Here is a 12,544-nt window from a genome sequence, read left to right on the forward strand (position 1 = left end):
TCCCCCATCCTAGCATTAGCACTGCACTGATGAGGCCCAGAAGGCCGAAACAGTACTGTCTGCAGTTAGTTATATATATATATATATATATATATATATATATATATATATAACTGCAGTTATATATATATATATATATATATAGGAAGTCTGCAAGTCGATTTTCGCGTGGAACAGTGCTCAATACGTTGAAGCAGAGCAGAATAAATATTGTGAGAGGAAATGTAGTTACGTCCTTTTTTCCTCTCACAATATATATATATATATATATATATATATATATATATATATCTAGGATATAGCGGTTATAAATTGAAATATATATATATCTATATATATATGCAGTTATACATATATATATATATAAATATTCCATCACCTGGCGCATCCTATCTTCCCACCTGCCCAACAACAGCTCAAGCAAACGATGCAACCTATGCCTTAAAGAGAAATTCCTAATCATCTGCCACCCAGACCTATCAACACTCAACAATCGTAACGAACTCGTCTCTTCCTGCCGACACAGAAGCAAAGCACTCCCACGCAACAGCTGACTTGACGCTTTTCACACTGCATAAACCATGTTAATTAGCAATTAGTGTAATATATAAGCGATGGTATCATCGCATTATTCTGCCATTAAAATCCCCTGATGAGTGGGCAACCACGAAACAGGTCTGAAGGGATGTATATATAGTTGTCTTTTTTCCGACTACCACAGTCCAAACCTCGATAAATGGTAGGAGAAGTAGTGTGGCACACGATGACGGACAACTTCGAGCGAAGGAAGACATATACTCAATAAAAAGTCTAAAAAGTTTGATAAAAAGCGTTTCGGTCCGAGACCTTCATCAGTTTTCAAATTGGGCGGGCATCAAAGGTTCCAGTCTCAGCGTTAATTGGGAATTTTAGTACAATTCTCGCCTTTCAAGTCAACGCTGGTTCCTTTTCATTTTCAGTGGATTCCACAATTTTTCTATTTCTTTTTATAGTGATAATTTTTCGCGTAGTAATTACTGTGTTTGTTTACATGTGTCATCACGCCCTATATAAATCTATTTAAGGAATTTTTAAGTCATTGTATTACAACTGATGAAGGTCTCGGACCGAAACGTTTTTATTAAAGAAACGGAAAATCCGCAGACCGCAATGAATATCAAAACCGAAATACCGAAGTTTTTTAGCGCAACAACCGAAAAACCGATCTTAAAAATAGCCAAAATCGCAAAACCGAAAATCCCAATGCCCCCCTCCTTATTGAATGTGGGTGAATCTGTAGAAAGGAAGCCTGAAAATAAATATTTGCAAAACCTTACACTTTGCAACTCCTGATAACTAAAACCTTTCTCAACCTCCCTCGGAGATTTCGATATTCCCGTTCTTTGTGGATGTTTGGTTATGTTAAGGAGGTCGTTCGTCGGTTCGGCTAATATCGGAAATTTTCCGATTAACACTTCGGCTTATCGGAACAACATAATCAAGTTACATTACCTATAGTGGTTTTTGTGGGTGTTGTAAAACGTAGGTTATACTTCAATTCCCGACAGCGGTGGTTTCGCTCGAGGTTCTCCAAATCAAGATGAACGGCTATCTTCTGTACATTTTGCCATTGCTCACCTTACCAAACAGTAAGTGAATTGCCGATTGAATTCGCATTGAATTCCTGCGATAGATAGTCTCGCAAATTGGGGTAAACCGTAAAGCCCAGAGTGTGGCAGTTTATAACAGGGTTTGCTAAACAGTTGGGAGTGTTTTAAGACTCAGATAGCAATGGACCTAAAAAAGATAGTTCAATGTCCAAAAAAGCGATTGTAAACAAAGTAATCAAAGGTGAATTTTTGCCGTGGTGCTGTTCAACGTTCGTCTGATAAAAGATGTGAACTGATGAACCTCACCGACTTCACGGGCGTTAAACTGGCACGAAGGAAATTTTTTCCCGAAAGGCTAACCTCTGTTGACTAGAAAGTTAGATTGCAGTTAATGCATGCAGTCCTTTCATTTTTCGTCTCTGCCTAGTCAAGGCTGCAGTGATATTTAGACAAGCGAATTCTAATTTACACAAGCGAATTTTAATTTACACAAGCGAATTTCGTCCCGACAGTAGATTCAATTCAATTTATGCCAGCCAGCGCCCTAATTACGTAGGCAGAGACCAACAGCGCACGTTTTTATAGGTTCTGACTGATCTTTAAATTTATTTCATTTAACTAGATTTATCTAACGTTTCCAGTAGCTATTCACGGAGTAATTATTCAGTTTTGTGCCCAATTATGTTTTTTCACTCTCTTAAATTCACACAGATGTGTCACGCGCATACCGTCTGCATGGGGTTGTTACATTTGAACGTGGAATGTTAATTTTTTAGCGAAAGCAGGGCCGAAAAAAAAGGGGAAAAAGTCAGTGTAAGCATTTTTTTTTTTTTCATTCAGTTATCTAGTCTCGTTCCTAGGGCCTTTTCCTTTTTCAGTTATCAAATCTTCTTCACGTTGAATACCGAAAAATAATCGAAATAGACGTGTAGCTGTCGCGCCATTATACGGTGAAGGATTTTGGTTAGATATTAACGTTATTAATATCTTTAATATTGCTGTTATTTCGGGCTGAATATCTTCTTGGAGCGCGAGAAGGTACAGCGGACAGCCAAATCGGAACTATATAATCACGAATATAAAAGAACATGGATTATACTGAAAATCGACTAAGCGGTCACTCCGTTCTTATGATATCATTGCTGTTGTCATAGAAGGCTTTTCCCTGCGCATCCATAAAAACATGGATATTCCTTGTTATCGGATTGAAAATGCATATTTTGAATTTAAATATGCCAAGTTTGGATGAAAATAGCTTGTATTAACCGATCCTCCCAAAATATTGATGATAGCATAAGTGCATCTAGTAGCAAATCGTCTTAAAAGATTGAGATAGCTAAGAATTTAAGTAATAACAATATGATCATCGCAAAAAACGAAACAATGTTGAATCTGTTCAAATCTCAATCCCTACGCTCTTTAAGTCTATTCACAAGAGCACATGGAGTGATTCATCCTCGGAGACCCAGGGGCAGTGAGTCGATTTCAAGTTAAGGGCAGAAGAGCCCCTGGGGACATTGTCCTACAAGACTAGTTCCAAACGGTCGCAGTCGTTCTGGCATCTGATTGGTGCCAGAAAATCTTTGTTTTTTTCTGCCCAATCAGAGTGAAGTGTCGTTTGGAGTCCTTTCGTGTGTTTTAACATGCACATATTGAACAAGCCTGTTGCTCGCTATTTTTGTCTCGCCCGTGCGACGAAGCTTTGCGCGAGGGGAAAAGTTTCAGTCTCAGCACACAATGTAAGAGAAATCGATCAGATTGTCTGCGAAATCTTACCGGAAATTATACTAAATACTTTCGCAGGTATCACAAGAGAACGAGTTTAAAAGTTTGGGAGGTTCGTATAAAACACAATGGTTGAAAGCATTGATATGTCGCTTTAAACGTTAGATGAGATGTAAGCCTAGATCTTTCAAGATTTTTTTGTATAATTTGCTGTCATTGAAACTTTTCCAATCCCGTGAAGCTATTTCGTCGCACGGGCCACGCAGGTATGTCGAACAACTGGCGCTTACGCATTTTTTTGTGCACGCCCGGCCAAAATCTAATCTAATCTTCGCTTGAGAAATTAAAAAGAAAAGCTGAACGTGGAAACTTTTGTTTATTAGATGTGGGTAGATAACCCTGTACTAAGCTGACATTTGCAATAAGGCAAGCTCGCCCTTTCCATCCAATATTTCTTTGTCTTTGGTTTTGTTTTCCCCAATGAAAGCAGCATCAATTCCCAATGATCAAAGGTAATTAACTTGGTCTTCAACTATCGACAAAAGAGGTGAAGTGACAATGACCAAGGGACTAGAAGAGGATCCGTGGCCTTTCGAGCTCAAGAATTTGAACACTCAACGCAGCAGTTGAAAGATTAACTTTCTTCAAACCCCTTCGGTAACTGTCCGAAAACATATCTCCTTTCCACGATGTTCTCGATGATTAGTTTTTGTTCAGATTTTAATTAGCTAACCGGAAACACAGCTAAGCTTTCTTTAAGCGCTTGCTGGAGGTCGTCCACGTACTTAACGTTCTCTGCAAGTTTGGCCATATTGTAAAGACTTTACTACAAAGCAACGATTAGAATTTGGCGCGCACAGAAAGCTACGTAAGCGCCAGTTGCTTGACATACCTGCGTGGCCCGTGCGACGAAATAACTTCACGGGCTTGGAAAAGTTTCAGTCACAACAAATTGTACAAAAAATCTAAAAATATTTAAGCTTACATCTCATCTAACGTTTAATGCGACATATCAATGCCTGCAACTATTATGTTTTAAAACGAATCTCGCAAACTTTTAAACTCGTTCTCTTGTAATACCTGCGAAAATATTCAGTATAATTTCCGGTAAGATTTCGCAGACAATCTGATCGATTTCTGTTACATTGTGTGCTGAGACTGAAACTTTTCCCCTCGCGCAAAGCTTCGTCGCACGGCCGAGACAAACATAGCGAGCAACAGAGCTTGTTGTATAAGTGCGTGTTAAAACACACGAAAGGACTCCAAACGACACTTCCCTCTGATTGGGCAGAAAAACACAAAGATTTTCTGGCACCAATCAGATGCCAGAACGACTGCGACCGTTTGGAACTAGTCTTGTAAGACAATGTCCCCAGGGGCTCTTCTGCCCTTAACTTGAAATCGCCTCACTGCCCCTGGGTCTCCGAGGATGGGAGTGATTTTACGCCGTTGTTGATTCTGATTTAAAACGCATGGAAACGATAAATGGCTTCCCAAACACAGTGTATACTGTGCTCAATCCAAAGTAATCTGAACAATGACGAAAGAGGGTCTGGACGGGGGGTACAAATGTCAGTTGTCAGTTAAAATTTCGGCCATTTATCAGATCTCAGTTAGATTTTAGGCCATTTGTCAGTTGTAAGTTAAATGACTGTTACTAATTGACTTGGCAATTATTAAAAAGGCTATTATTGAAAGGCTATTAATGAAGGCATAGGGTAAAATATGGACTGGACTGGACTATTTTTTGGACCATTTTTTGGACCATTTTATAAGGAGGGAAGCACAACATTAGTACTCAGGGAGGGGTGGGTACAGTCTATAATTACTGAGGGAGGGGTGGGAGGTAGAGTGTTATTACTCAGGGAGGGGTGGGAGGTTGTTGTGATTGTAAACACTACTGGTTGATGGAGCTTTTACTCGATCGTGAAAATTATTTTAATCGGTTTTTCGACTGACTTTTCAAAAATTTGCGCTGGGCCGCGGCGTTTCTTTAATATTTTTGTCATGCGAAAGCGAAACTGCCACGCAAACACCGGACTTTAATTTTTATTGAAAATATCGCGTTTACGATCCTCCGCCGTTGAGTTATGCGTGTGTCTTTTAAGTCGACTTGTGCACCATCAGTTTTCCTTTGGGTATACATTATGTAATTACCAGATTTATCTATCTTCCTTTGTCAGTGATGTTATCAGACGAGGTCACGGAATTTCCGGTCCTTAGCCCTTGCTTAATAGCATATAGAATTCACAAGCCCTATCGCAATTTTAACGTTTATACGTTTACTATAGAAAATAATGGGTGTTACGAAAACGAAGACCCTCGAAAACGAAGACCTAAGACCTAAGACCCGGTCTTCGTTTTCGTAACACGAAAACGAAGACCCTGTAAACAGAAAACCGTAAAAATTACAAGTTAAACACACATTAAACAATAACAACGCTCAGTAATATAATACATTACACTTCACGCGTTTCTTCCATTATCATACTGCCCGTATTACTGTACTGCCCGTATACGGCCCGTCTTGTCAGTGTTCTTTTTCGCTATGCGAGCCAATTTGGTGTTGATATTCTCGAGGGTTTCCTCGGGTAAACTTACCACACATATTATTATTCTGGAACAGCAGGCAGAATTCCAACGGTAGCCGCCTTTGATTTATAGTTAGCATTGCGTGACAGAATAATAGAGAAGGCGTTCTGTACAGGAAAATTTACTCTTGGGTTCTGTCAATAAATAATCAATTTCTACTATATTTCGTTGCTAAAATAGATTCTGACGGTAGTTCAGCTTTCTCTGCTGGAAAATTCTCGATAAAAAATATGCAATTCTTTTGGCTAATGCAGGGTCTTTGTTTTCGTAGTACGAAAACGAAGACCCGGTCTTCGTTTTCGTACCACGAAAACGAAGACCCTGTAAACAGAAAACCGCTAAAATTACAAGTTAAACGCACATTAAACAGTAACAACGCTTAGTAATATCATACATTACACTTAGGTTATGTCAATGAATAATCGATTTCTACTGCATTTCGTGGCTAAAATAGATTCTGACGGTCGTTAAGCTTTCTCTGCTGGAAAATTCTCGTTGAAAAATAAGCAATCCTTTTGGCTAATGCAAGGTCTTCGATTTCGTAGGTCGAAAACGAAGACCCCCGGGCTTTGTTTTCGTAGTACGAAAACGAAGACCCTTTATTAAAAGCAGACAATCTTTGGAGCGGTAAAAAATTCAACTATGTCGGTTTTTCGAAAGTTTAAGCTTCCTCAGCTAATACGAAGAGGGTCACCTGGCAGCGAAATTGCAGAAGGGATTCCATCACAACATGTGGCTTAAGTTTCGCGCAAAAATGTTTCCCTCGGCCACACGTGCGATAGTCGGCCTTCCACTGTTTTGTCACACCACCAACAACAAGATCGTCTTCTCTTACTGTACACGTCCGTCACGCAATGCGTGCTAGGCCGAAAAAGAGAGTACGCGCCCGAATAAAGCCTGCATCGCGTGACAGAATAACAGAGAAAGCTTACTGTACGGGAAAAATGACTCTTAGGTTATGTCAATAAATAATCGATTTCTACTGCAATTCGTAGCTAAAATAGATTCTGACGGTCGTTAAGCTTTCTCTGCTGGAAAATTCTCGTTAAAAAATAAGCAATTCTTTTGGCTAATGCAGGGTCTTCGTTTTCGTACTACGAAAACAATGACCGGGGGTCTTCGTTTTCGTACTACGAAAACGAAGACCGGGGGTCTATTAGCAAGTAGTTCTATTAGCAAGTAGTTCTATTAGCAAGTGGTTCTATTAGCAAGTAGTTCTATTAGCAAGTAGTTCAGTTGCGAGGAGTCATTGTAGCGAAACCATTTCGGAGCCGAACGGAGTTTAGGAGTTCTCTACCCCGGAGTCAAGATCCGATGTAAGTTACGCTTGTAATATTCCTCATTTTTATCATTTATTGTTTCGTAGTCTTTCGGTTTTCCTTATATCGAACTTTCATGTATCCGTTCTATAGTTTTTACCGCCTGTGCTGTACAAAGACTACCAGCTTAAGTGAATAAAGAGTTTGATGCTGCTACTTGTCTAAAGTTGAACACTGTAGTTATACTGGCGCACTCCGGTGCACAACACCACGTGTCTGCGGCATCGGGAACGCGACACAGACCGCAGACCTCGAAAACGTAGACCTCGAAAACGCAGACCTCAAAAACGCAGACCTCGAAAACGCAAATCTCGAAAAATTTGTTATCGACATTTCGAAGAGAACTTTGGTTCACGCGCAGACCTGCAAAGTTGAGCGCGGAACAAAACCATGTATGGAATAGACATTCCCTGGTTTCAAGTCGCGGTGTACGACATTCTTTGAATGCAAATCTTCAAGTCCCTCGGCGATATCAATCGCTGCCTTGGAAAAAAGCGGTAAAAAAAATGTTGAAAGGCTTCGCCTTCTTGTATTTTGTGGAGGCAACGCAATAATTCGAGGAAATCTAAACCTGAACATCAAGACTGACCGAATGCCAGGAAATCAAAACACTCATATTCCATCATTATGGTAACCGGTTTAGGACTGACTAAAATAATTTGTACGATCGAGTTAAAGCTCCATTTACCAGTAGTGTTTACAATTACAACCACCTCTCACCCCTCCCTGAGTAATAACAATCTGCCTCCCACCCCTCCCTCAGTACTACTAGACTGCACCCACCCCTCGCTGAGTTTGAATGGTGTGGTTTCCCCCTTATAAAATGGTCCAAAAAGTGGTCCAAAAATGGTCCAGTCCAGTCCTCATTTTACCCTATGCCATTATTGAAAGGCTCATAGACAGCGTTAACTCAAGAATGAAGTAAAAAATTGATAAAATAAGAACTCCTTTTTCTCAATTCTGAAATGAAATAATTCCAAGATCTTCCAAGTGACTGTCAGTCTTTGTTTGAAAGGTGTTTAAGTAAGCTACAACTCTTCTGCACACAAACTTCTGTTTACCCATGTGCAACATGTACATTGAAGCATTCCAGATCGTCAGAAAAACGATCTTCCTTCCAACAGATGTTGGTTTAATGTTTTGTTTTGCAATACGTCGATTGCGCTTGGCACCGATGAAATGATCAGAAAGGAATATTCTTTTGTCTACTTTTCAATTAGGTTATTAGAGATATCTAATGTAAGAGTACCTTAGAAATCCAAGCGAAAATGGGCGCGAATTGGGCGCCCAGATCTAGAAACTGTAATTAGGGTAGTATCTTTATCCTCTCGGTCAGAAAAGTCATTATCTGAGTCCGTGTCATATTCGTCTGCTTACGTTCGCATTTCAGCAACTGCCACTTCAACAACACGGTCCTCAACAAATTTGACATGTCACATTCCCAGACGCTAAAATGCCGTTTCCGAATCAATTTGATAAAAGATTGCAACAGCCTTTAAAATACCAGCATTGACGGCCATCGCAGAGTTGACGATCGAGTTGGGTATCAAAGATCACATAACCGATATGTAACATATGACCTTGATGTGGATTGGTCATGTGGTAATCATTAACAAAATATGACACTGGCGTACTCCCACTGATATGTAATGAAAAACGTACATTTATTCGACAAAATACAGTTTTTAGAATATTCAGGGCGATCCAGTCTTTTGTCAGCTGTCAGCTGTCAGTAAAAGCCCACCACAAATGTCAGTTGTCTGTTAGATTTTCAGTGATTTGTTAGTTATCAGTTGTCAGTTAACCCCTTCCAGACCCTCACGAAAGCGTGAAATTCTCTTCGATGGAGCATTACTTTTACTCATGAGTATAATCTATAGATAAAGTCTATCGTCTCAATCATTCTATGTGTACTTTGCGGAAAATGAATTATAGTAAGGGAGAAAAAAATTCTGATTGGACACCATCACCACATGTGCCACAAAGCCTCGCGTCATCCTCGTTCCCAGGTTCCTCTCTTTTCCTCTCCGAGAGCGAGGTTAAAATGATGTTTGATTCAAGTCACATTGGATCCCTGTTTGGTATGTCACGATAAAATAATAAATTTTGGGGATCGAATTGTTAAGCAACACCATAATTGCCTTGATCCTGTGCAGTTAAAAATCTGGAATTTTTTGTGCTAAACTAGTAAAGCTAACTAACATTATCCTCTTTTCAGTGGTTATGGCCATCACCTGCTACACTTGCACACCAAACCCACCGACACTGGCATGCACAACAGCGGGTGATTTGAATGTCACCGATTGTGACGCAGATCCAAACATACCATCAGGCATGGCAAACGTATGCACCAAAGTGTTGGCAGTTGTGAAAATGGGACAAATGGGGCAACTGAATGCGAATATGTTTGGCTGCGGGATGAAGGTAAGCTTTGAAACTGCGCAGTTTAAAATTGGCATTTTTGTGCAAAACTGCTAAGGTTAAGTAATAGTTAAAAATTTTTAAAATTTCATGAAACTACCACTTTTTCGTCCTTTCGGCGTTACTAGGAAGCCTTTGAGAGAAGATAAAAAAATCCTGGGGTTGGGTATGAATACGGGGTGGTTCATGGTTGGAGCATAGCCAGGGTGTGGTCTGGGGGTGTCATTCAACCCTTCTCTATGTGGAATAATTTTTGCTTTCAAGCTATTCCACACAAATTTTACAATTCAGGTGCGCGAAAACGCACTAATCCGAAGAATTTTCATAGCATTGACCTTGTCCAGTTCAAGATACTCATTTACCTGGTCTTCTCACCTCGTGAGCTCAAATAAGCTCGAGCTTAATGATACACAAGAGCAGCGGCACAAGCCAATTCAAGTCGGGCGCGCGGAAATAAGCAACCGTACTTCCCTCTGAAACATTATGCTACGCCTCTGTAGTCATGTGGAAATCAAAATACTGCCAGTTGAATTTCGAGTTTCGACACAATTTGAAACTGTTTTTCAATATGATTTAATATAACAGGTTGCCAACAAACACGTTTGCTTTATGATCACAGTAAAAAATTTTCACTTTTCCATAAAGGAAAGTTTATGTCAAGAAAGCTAAAACAAATTCCCCCCTCCTCTCAACTTAGTCCTTACAAATCTTCAAGAAAGAACTCTTTTCGACCACTACTATCATTTTTTCTTTCTTTTTCCTTTTTTAAATCTTTACACAGGCAATGTGCCAAGACTCACAGGCAAAGGGTTGCAATGCCTCGCGACTGCCATCTGGAATGACCTATGAAAAATGCGAAGCCACGTGCTGTGATCAGAACAAGTGTAATGGGCTTGGAGACAGTACCTCAGCCACACCAAGTAGCCCGGCAACCAGTGTTTCTGCACAACCTACGAACGTTTCTGCCACAGGAACCCCACCAAAACCTGCCAGCGGTGCTACCGCATACAACAAAGTTGTATCATTCGCCACCATCTTAACAAGCGCACTTTGTTTTGTTTACTGACTTAAGCAGTAATCATACTGTAAGAGTGCTGTTACCATGTTTGGTAGGAGCTAGAATGTGTTTGTTTTGGTTTGTTTTTTTCACTATTTAAAGTTTCGTAGCCGATCAAATTTCCCTTTTTTTTGCAATTACTCTACATACACTATAAGTGAATGAAGTGACCTGCCGCTGGATTCCTGCCAGCATTAGAGTAGGACAATTTCAGTTAATCGCATGGGACTGTTTTTATTGTTAAACGCTATATAGAACAGAGTGAATTATCCGTGGTTTTTGAGTAGATAGAACACAGATTTCTAAAAGTCAACGATATATTCTGAACTGCAATAGGAAAAGGATTGAGCGAAAATTTCTGACCAAGTTGTTCGCTTAGAAAAGTTTTATGTAACTGAAATGGCTTTGGTATCTGCGTCTGTTGAGGACGTTTAGTTTCAGAAAGGTTCATTTTTCAATAGATAGATAATCAAAGTAATAAAGATTTGGGAATTGGGACGTATTGTTTCCTTAGACAGATTTTCGGTTTGATATGGGACCTGCTGATAATAATACAGTTTTCATTTTAGCTACTATTCTTTTGGCCTGGTCGGAATTCTTAATTTTATCTTGAATCTCAGATTATTTTTGTAAACTACCCAGTAATTTTCCCCACGTAACAGTACGTAACCTGCCTCGCAAGTGAGTCATTCCATCTGCTATTGGTACGAAATGTTTACTTAAACGGGCAACCTCTTTCACTCGGGTTTTATGGTAATGGGTTGAAAAGGTTTTAGAGAAATAATTTACGTCAATTACCCGGTTTGGCGCCACTATGACAAAAAGCAAAGTATTTTCAGTCCGCGACACAAACATCTTTGGCGATGGTGATGACATCAATGCAAAAGGGGACGGCAGGAAGACATCAAGCCAGGTTGTTTGGTCTATTAAATCTACATACTCCTAATTACGAAAGTCTGTTATGGAAAATAGCAGAAAGCAAGTAATAAACAAAAAGTAAAACCCAAATTGAAAATAATTATGCGAATTCAAAATTTCAGTTTCGTCTCGTACATTTATGAAAAATTATCCTGAGACTCTCCCGTTTGTGAAGGAATCGATTGAATTGACATTTCAAGCCATATGTCGAAAGTGATAGTAACCTAAGAAAGAGATTTATATGTTGATGAAAAGCTATCTGGGTTTATCCTTTTGTGCTGGTGGCCTTTTTGCTTACACTCATCTACCTTTGACAATGAAATGGCAGTCAGGCGTTTGTTAAAAGCTGATGTGCAGCTGAAAGTCAGAATGTATTAGGTTCAACGCGTCCATGTGACAACAATATGTGACGGATTGTTATCGCCAAATATCGAGTTTTTGAATTTTTACGAGGCACGAAAGCAAACCCTAGCCGAAAATTTATAAATTTAATGACAGTAAATAGTTATAAATTATTCAATTATGCTGATATGAATTCAATACCTAACGAAAACATATATTTAAGACCAGATCTACCAAAGGCAGTCGTCGGCTAATTTACAGCTCTAAACATGAATTTTTTTTCCTGATTTATGTTCTGTCTGTGGCAGGTTCTATACCTTGTGGTAGGTAAATGTTGTCTAGCGCTTCGTTTTATTTAGTATTTGCTTTGAAATGGGTCATTTTGCTGCAGTTTTCTGTCAAGTTACGTCTGCGCTCGAACGCCCTACTTAGGTAGCAAAGCTAGCCTTTTGAATTTCGGAACTTTAAAATATTTTTTTAATGATTTAACACTCATTGGAAAGATAATTGTTTACTTGTTCCTGACCCTATCCATTTGTTAAGTACTGCGTCTTAAAAAACACACACACACACACACACAC

General features: G+C 39.5%; 1 protein-coding gene across 3 annotated transcripts in view; it reads left to right on the forward strand.

The window, feature by feature from the left end:
* LOC111337898 (uncharacterized) overlaps window positions 1–11,278 on the forward strand; it is an 18,854-nt gene extending 7,576 nt beyond the window's left edge. Inside the window, exons 2-4 of one of the 3 annotated variants that reach the window (XM_088752273.1) lie at window positions 9,444–9,649; window positions 10,428–10,561; window positions 10,595–11,278. In XM_088752273.1, the coding sequence (XP_088608399.1) occupies window positions 9,444–9,649; window positions 10,428–10,561; window positions 10,595–10,712 (458 nt within the window). In that variant the 3' untranslated portion in view covers window positions 10,713–11,278. Of the gene's footprint in view, window positions 1–1,469; window positions 1,629–9,443; window positions 9,650–10,427 lie in introns of those variants that run through there. The other 2 variants (XM_022944287.2, XM_022944296.2) reach the window with 2 other exon arrangements.
* The last annotated feature ends 1,266 nt before the right edge of the window (window positions 11,279–12,544 follow it).

The sequence above is a fragment of the Stylophora pistillata genome, chromosome 3 (genome assembly GCF_964205215.1).
Source record: "Stylophora pistillata chromosome 3, jaStyPist1.2, whole genome shotgun sequence".
In the NCBI taxonomy this organism is placed as follows: Eukaryota; Metazoa; Cnidaria; class Anthozoa; order Scleractinia; family Pocilloporidae; genus Stylophora; species Stylophora pistillata.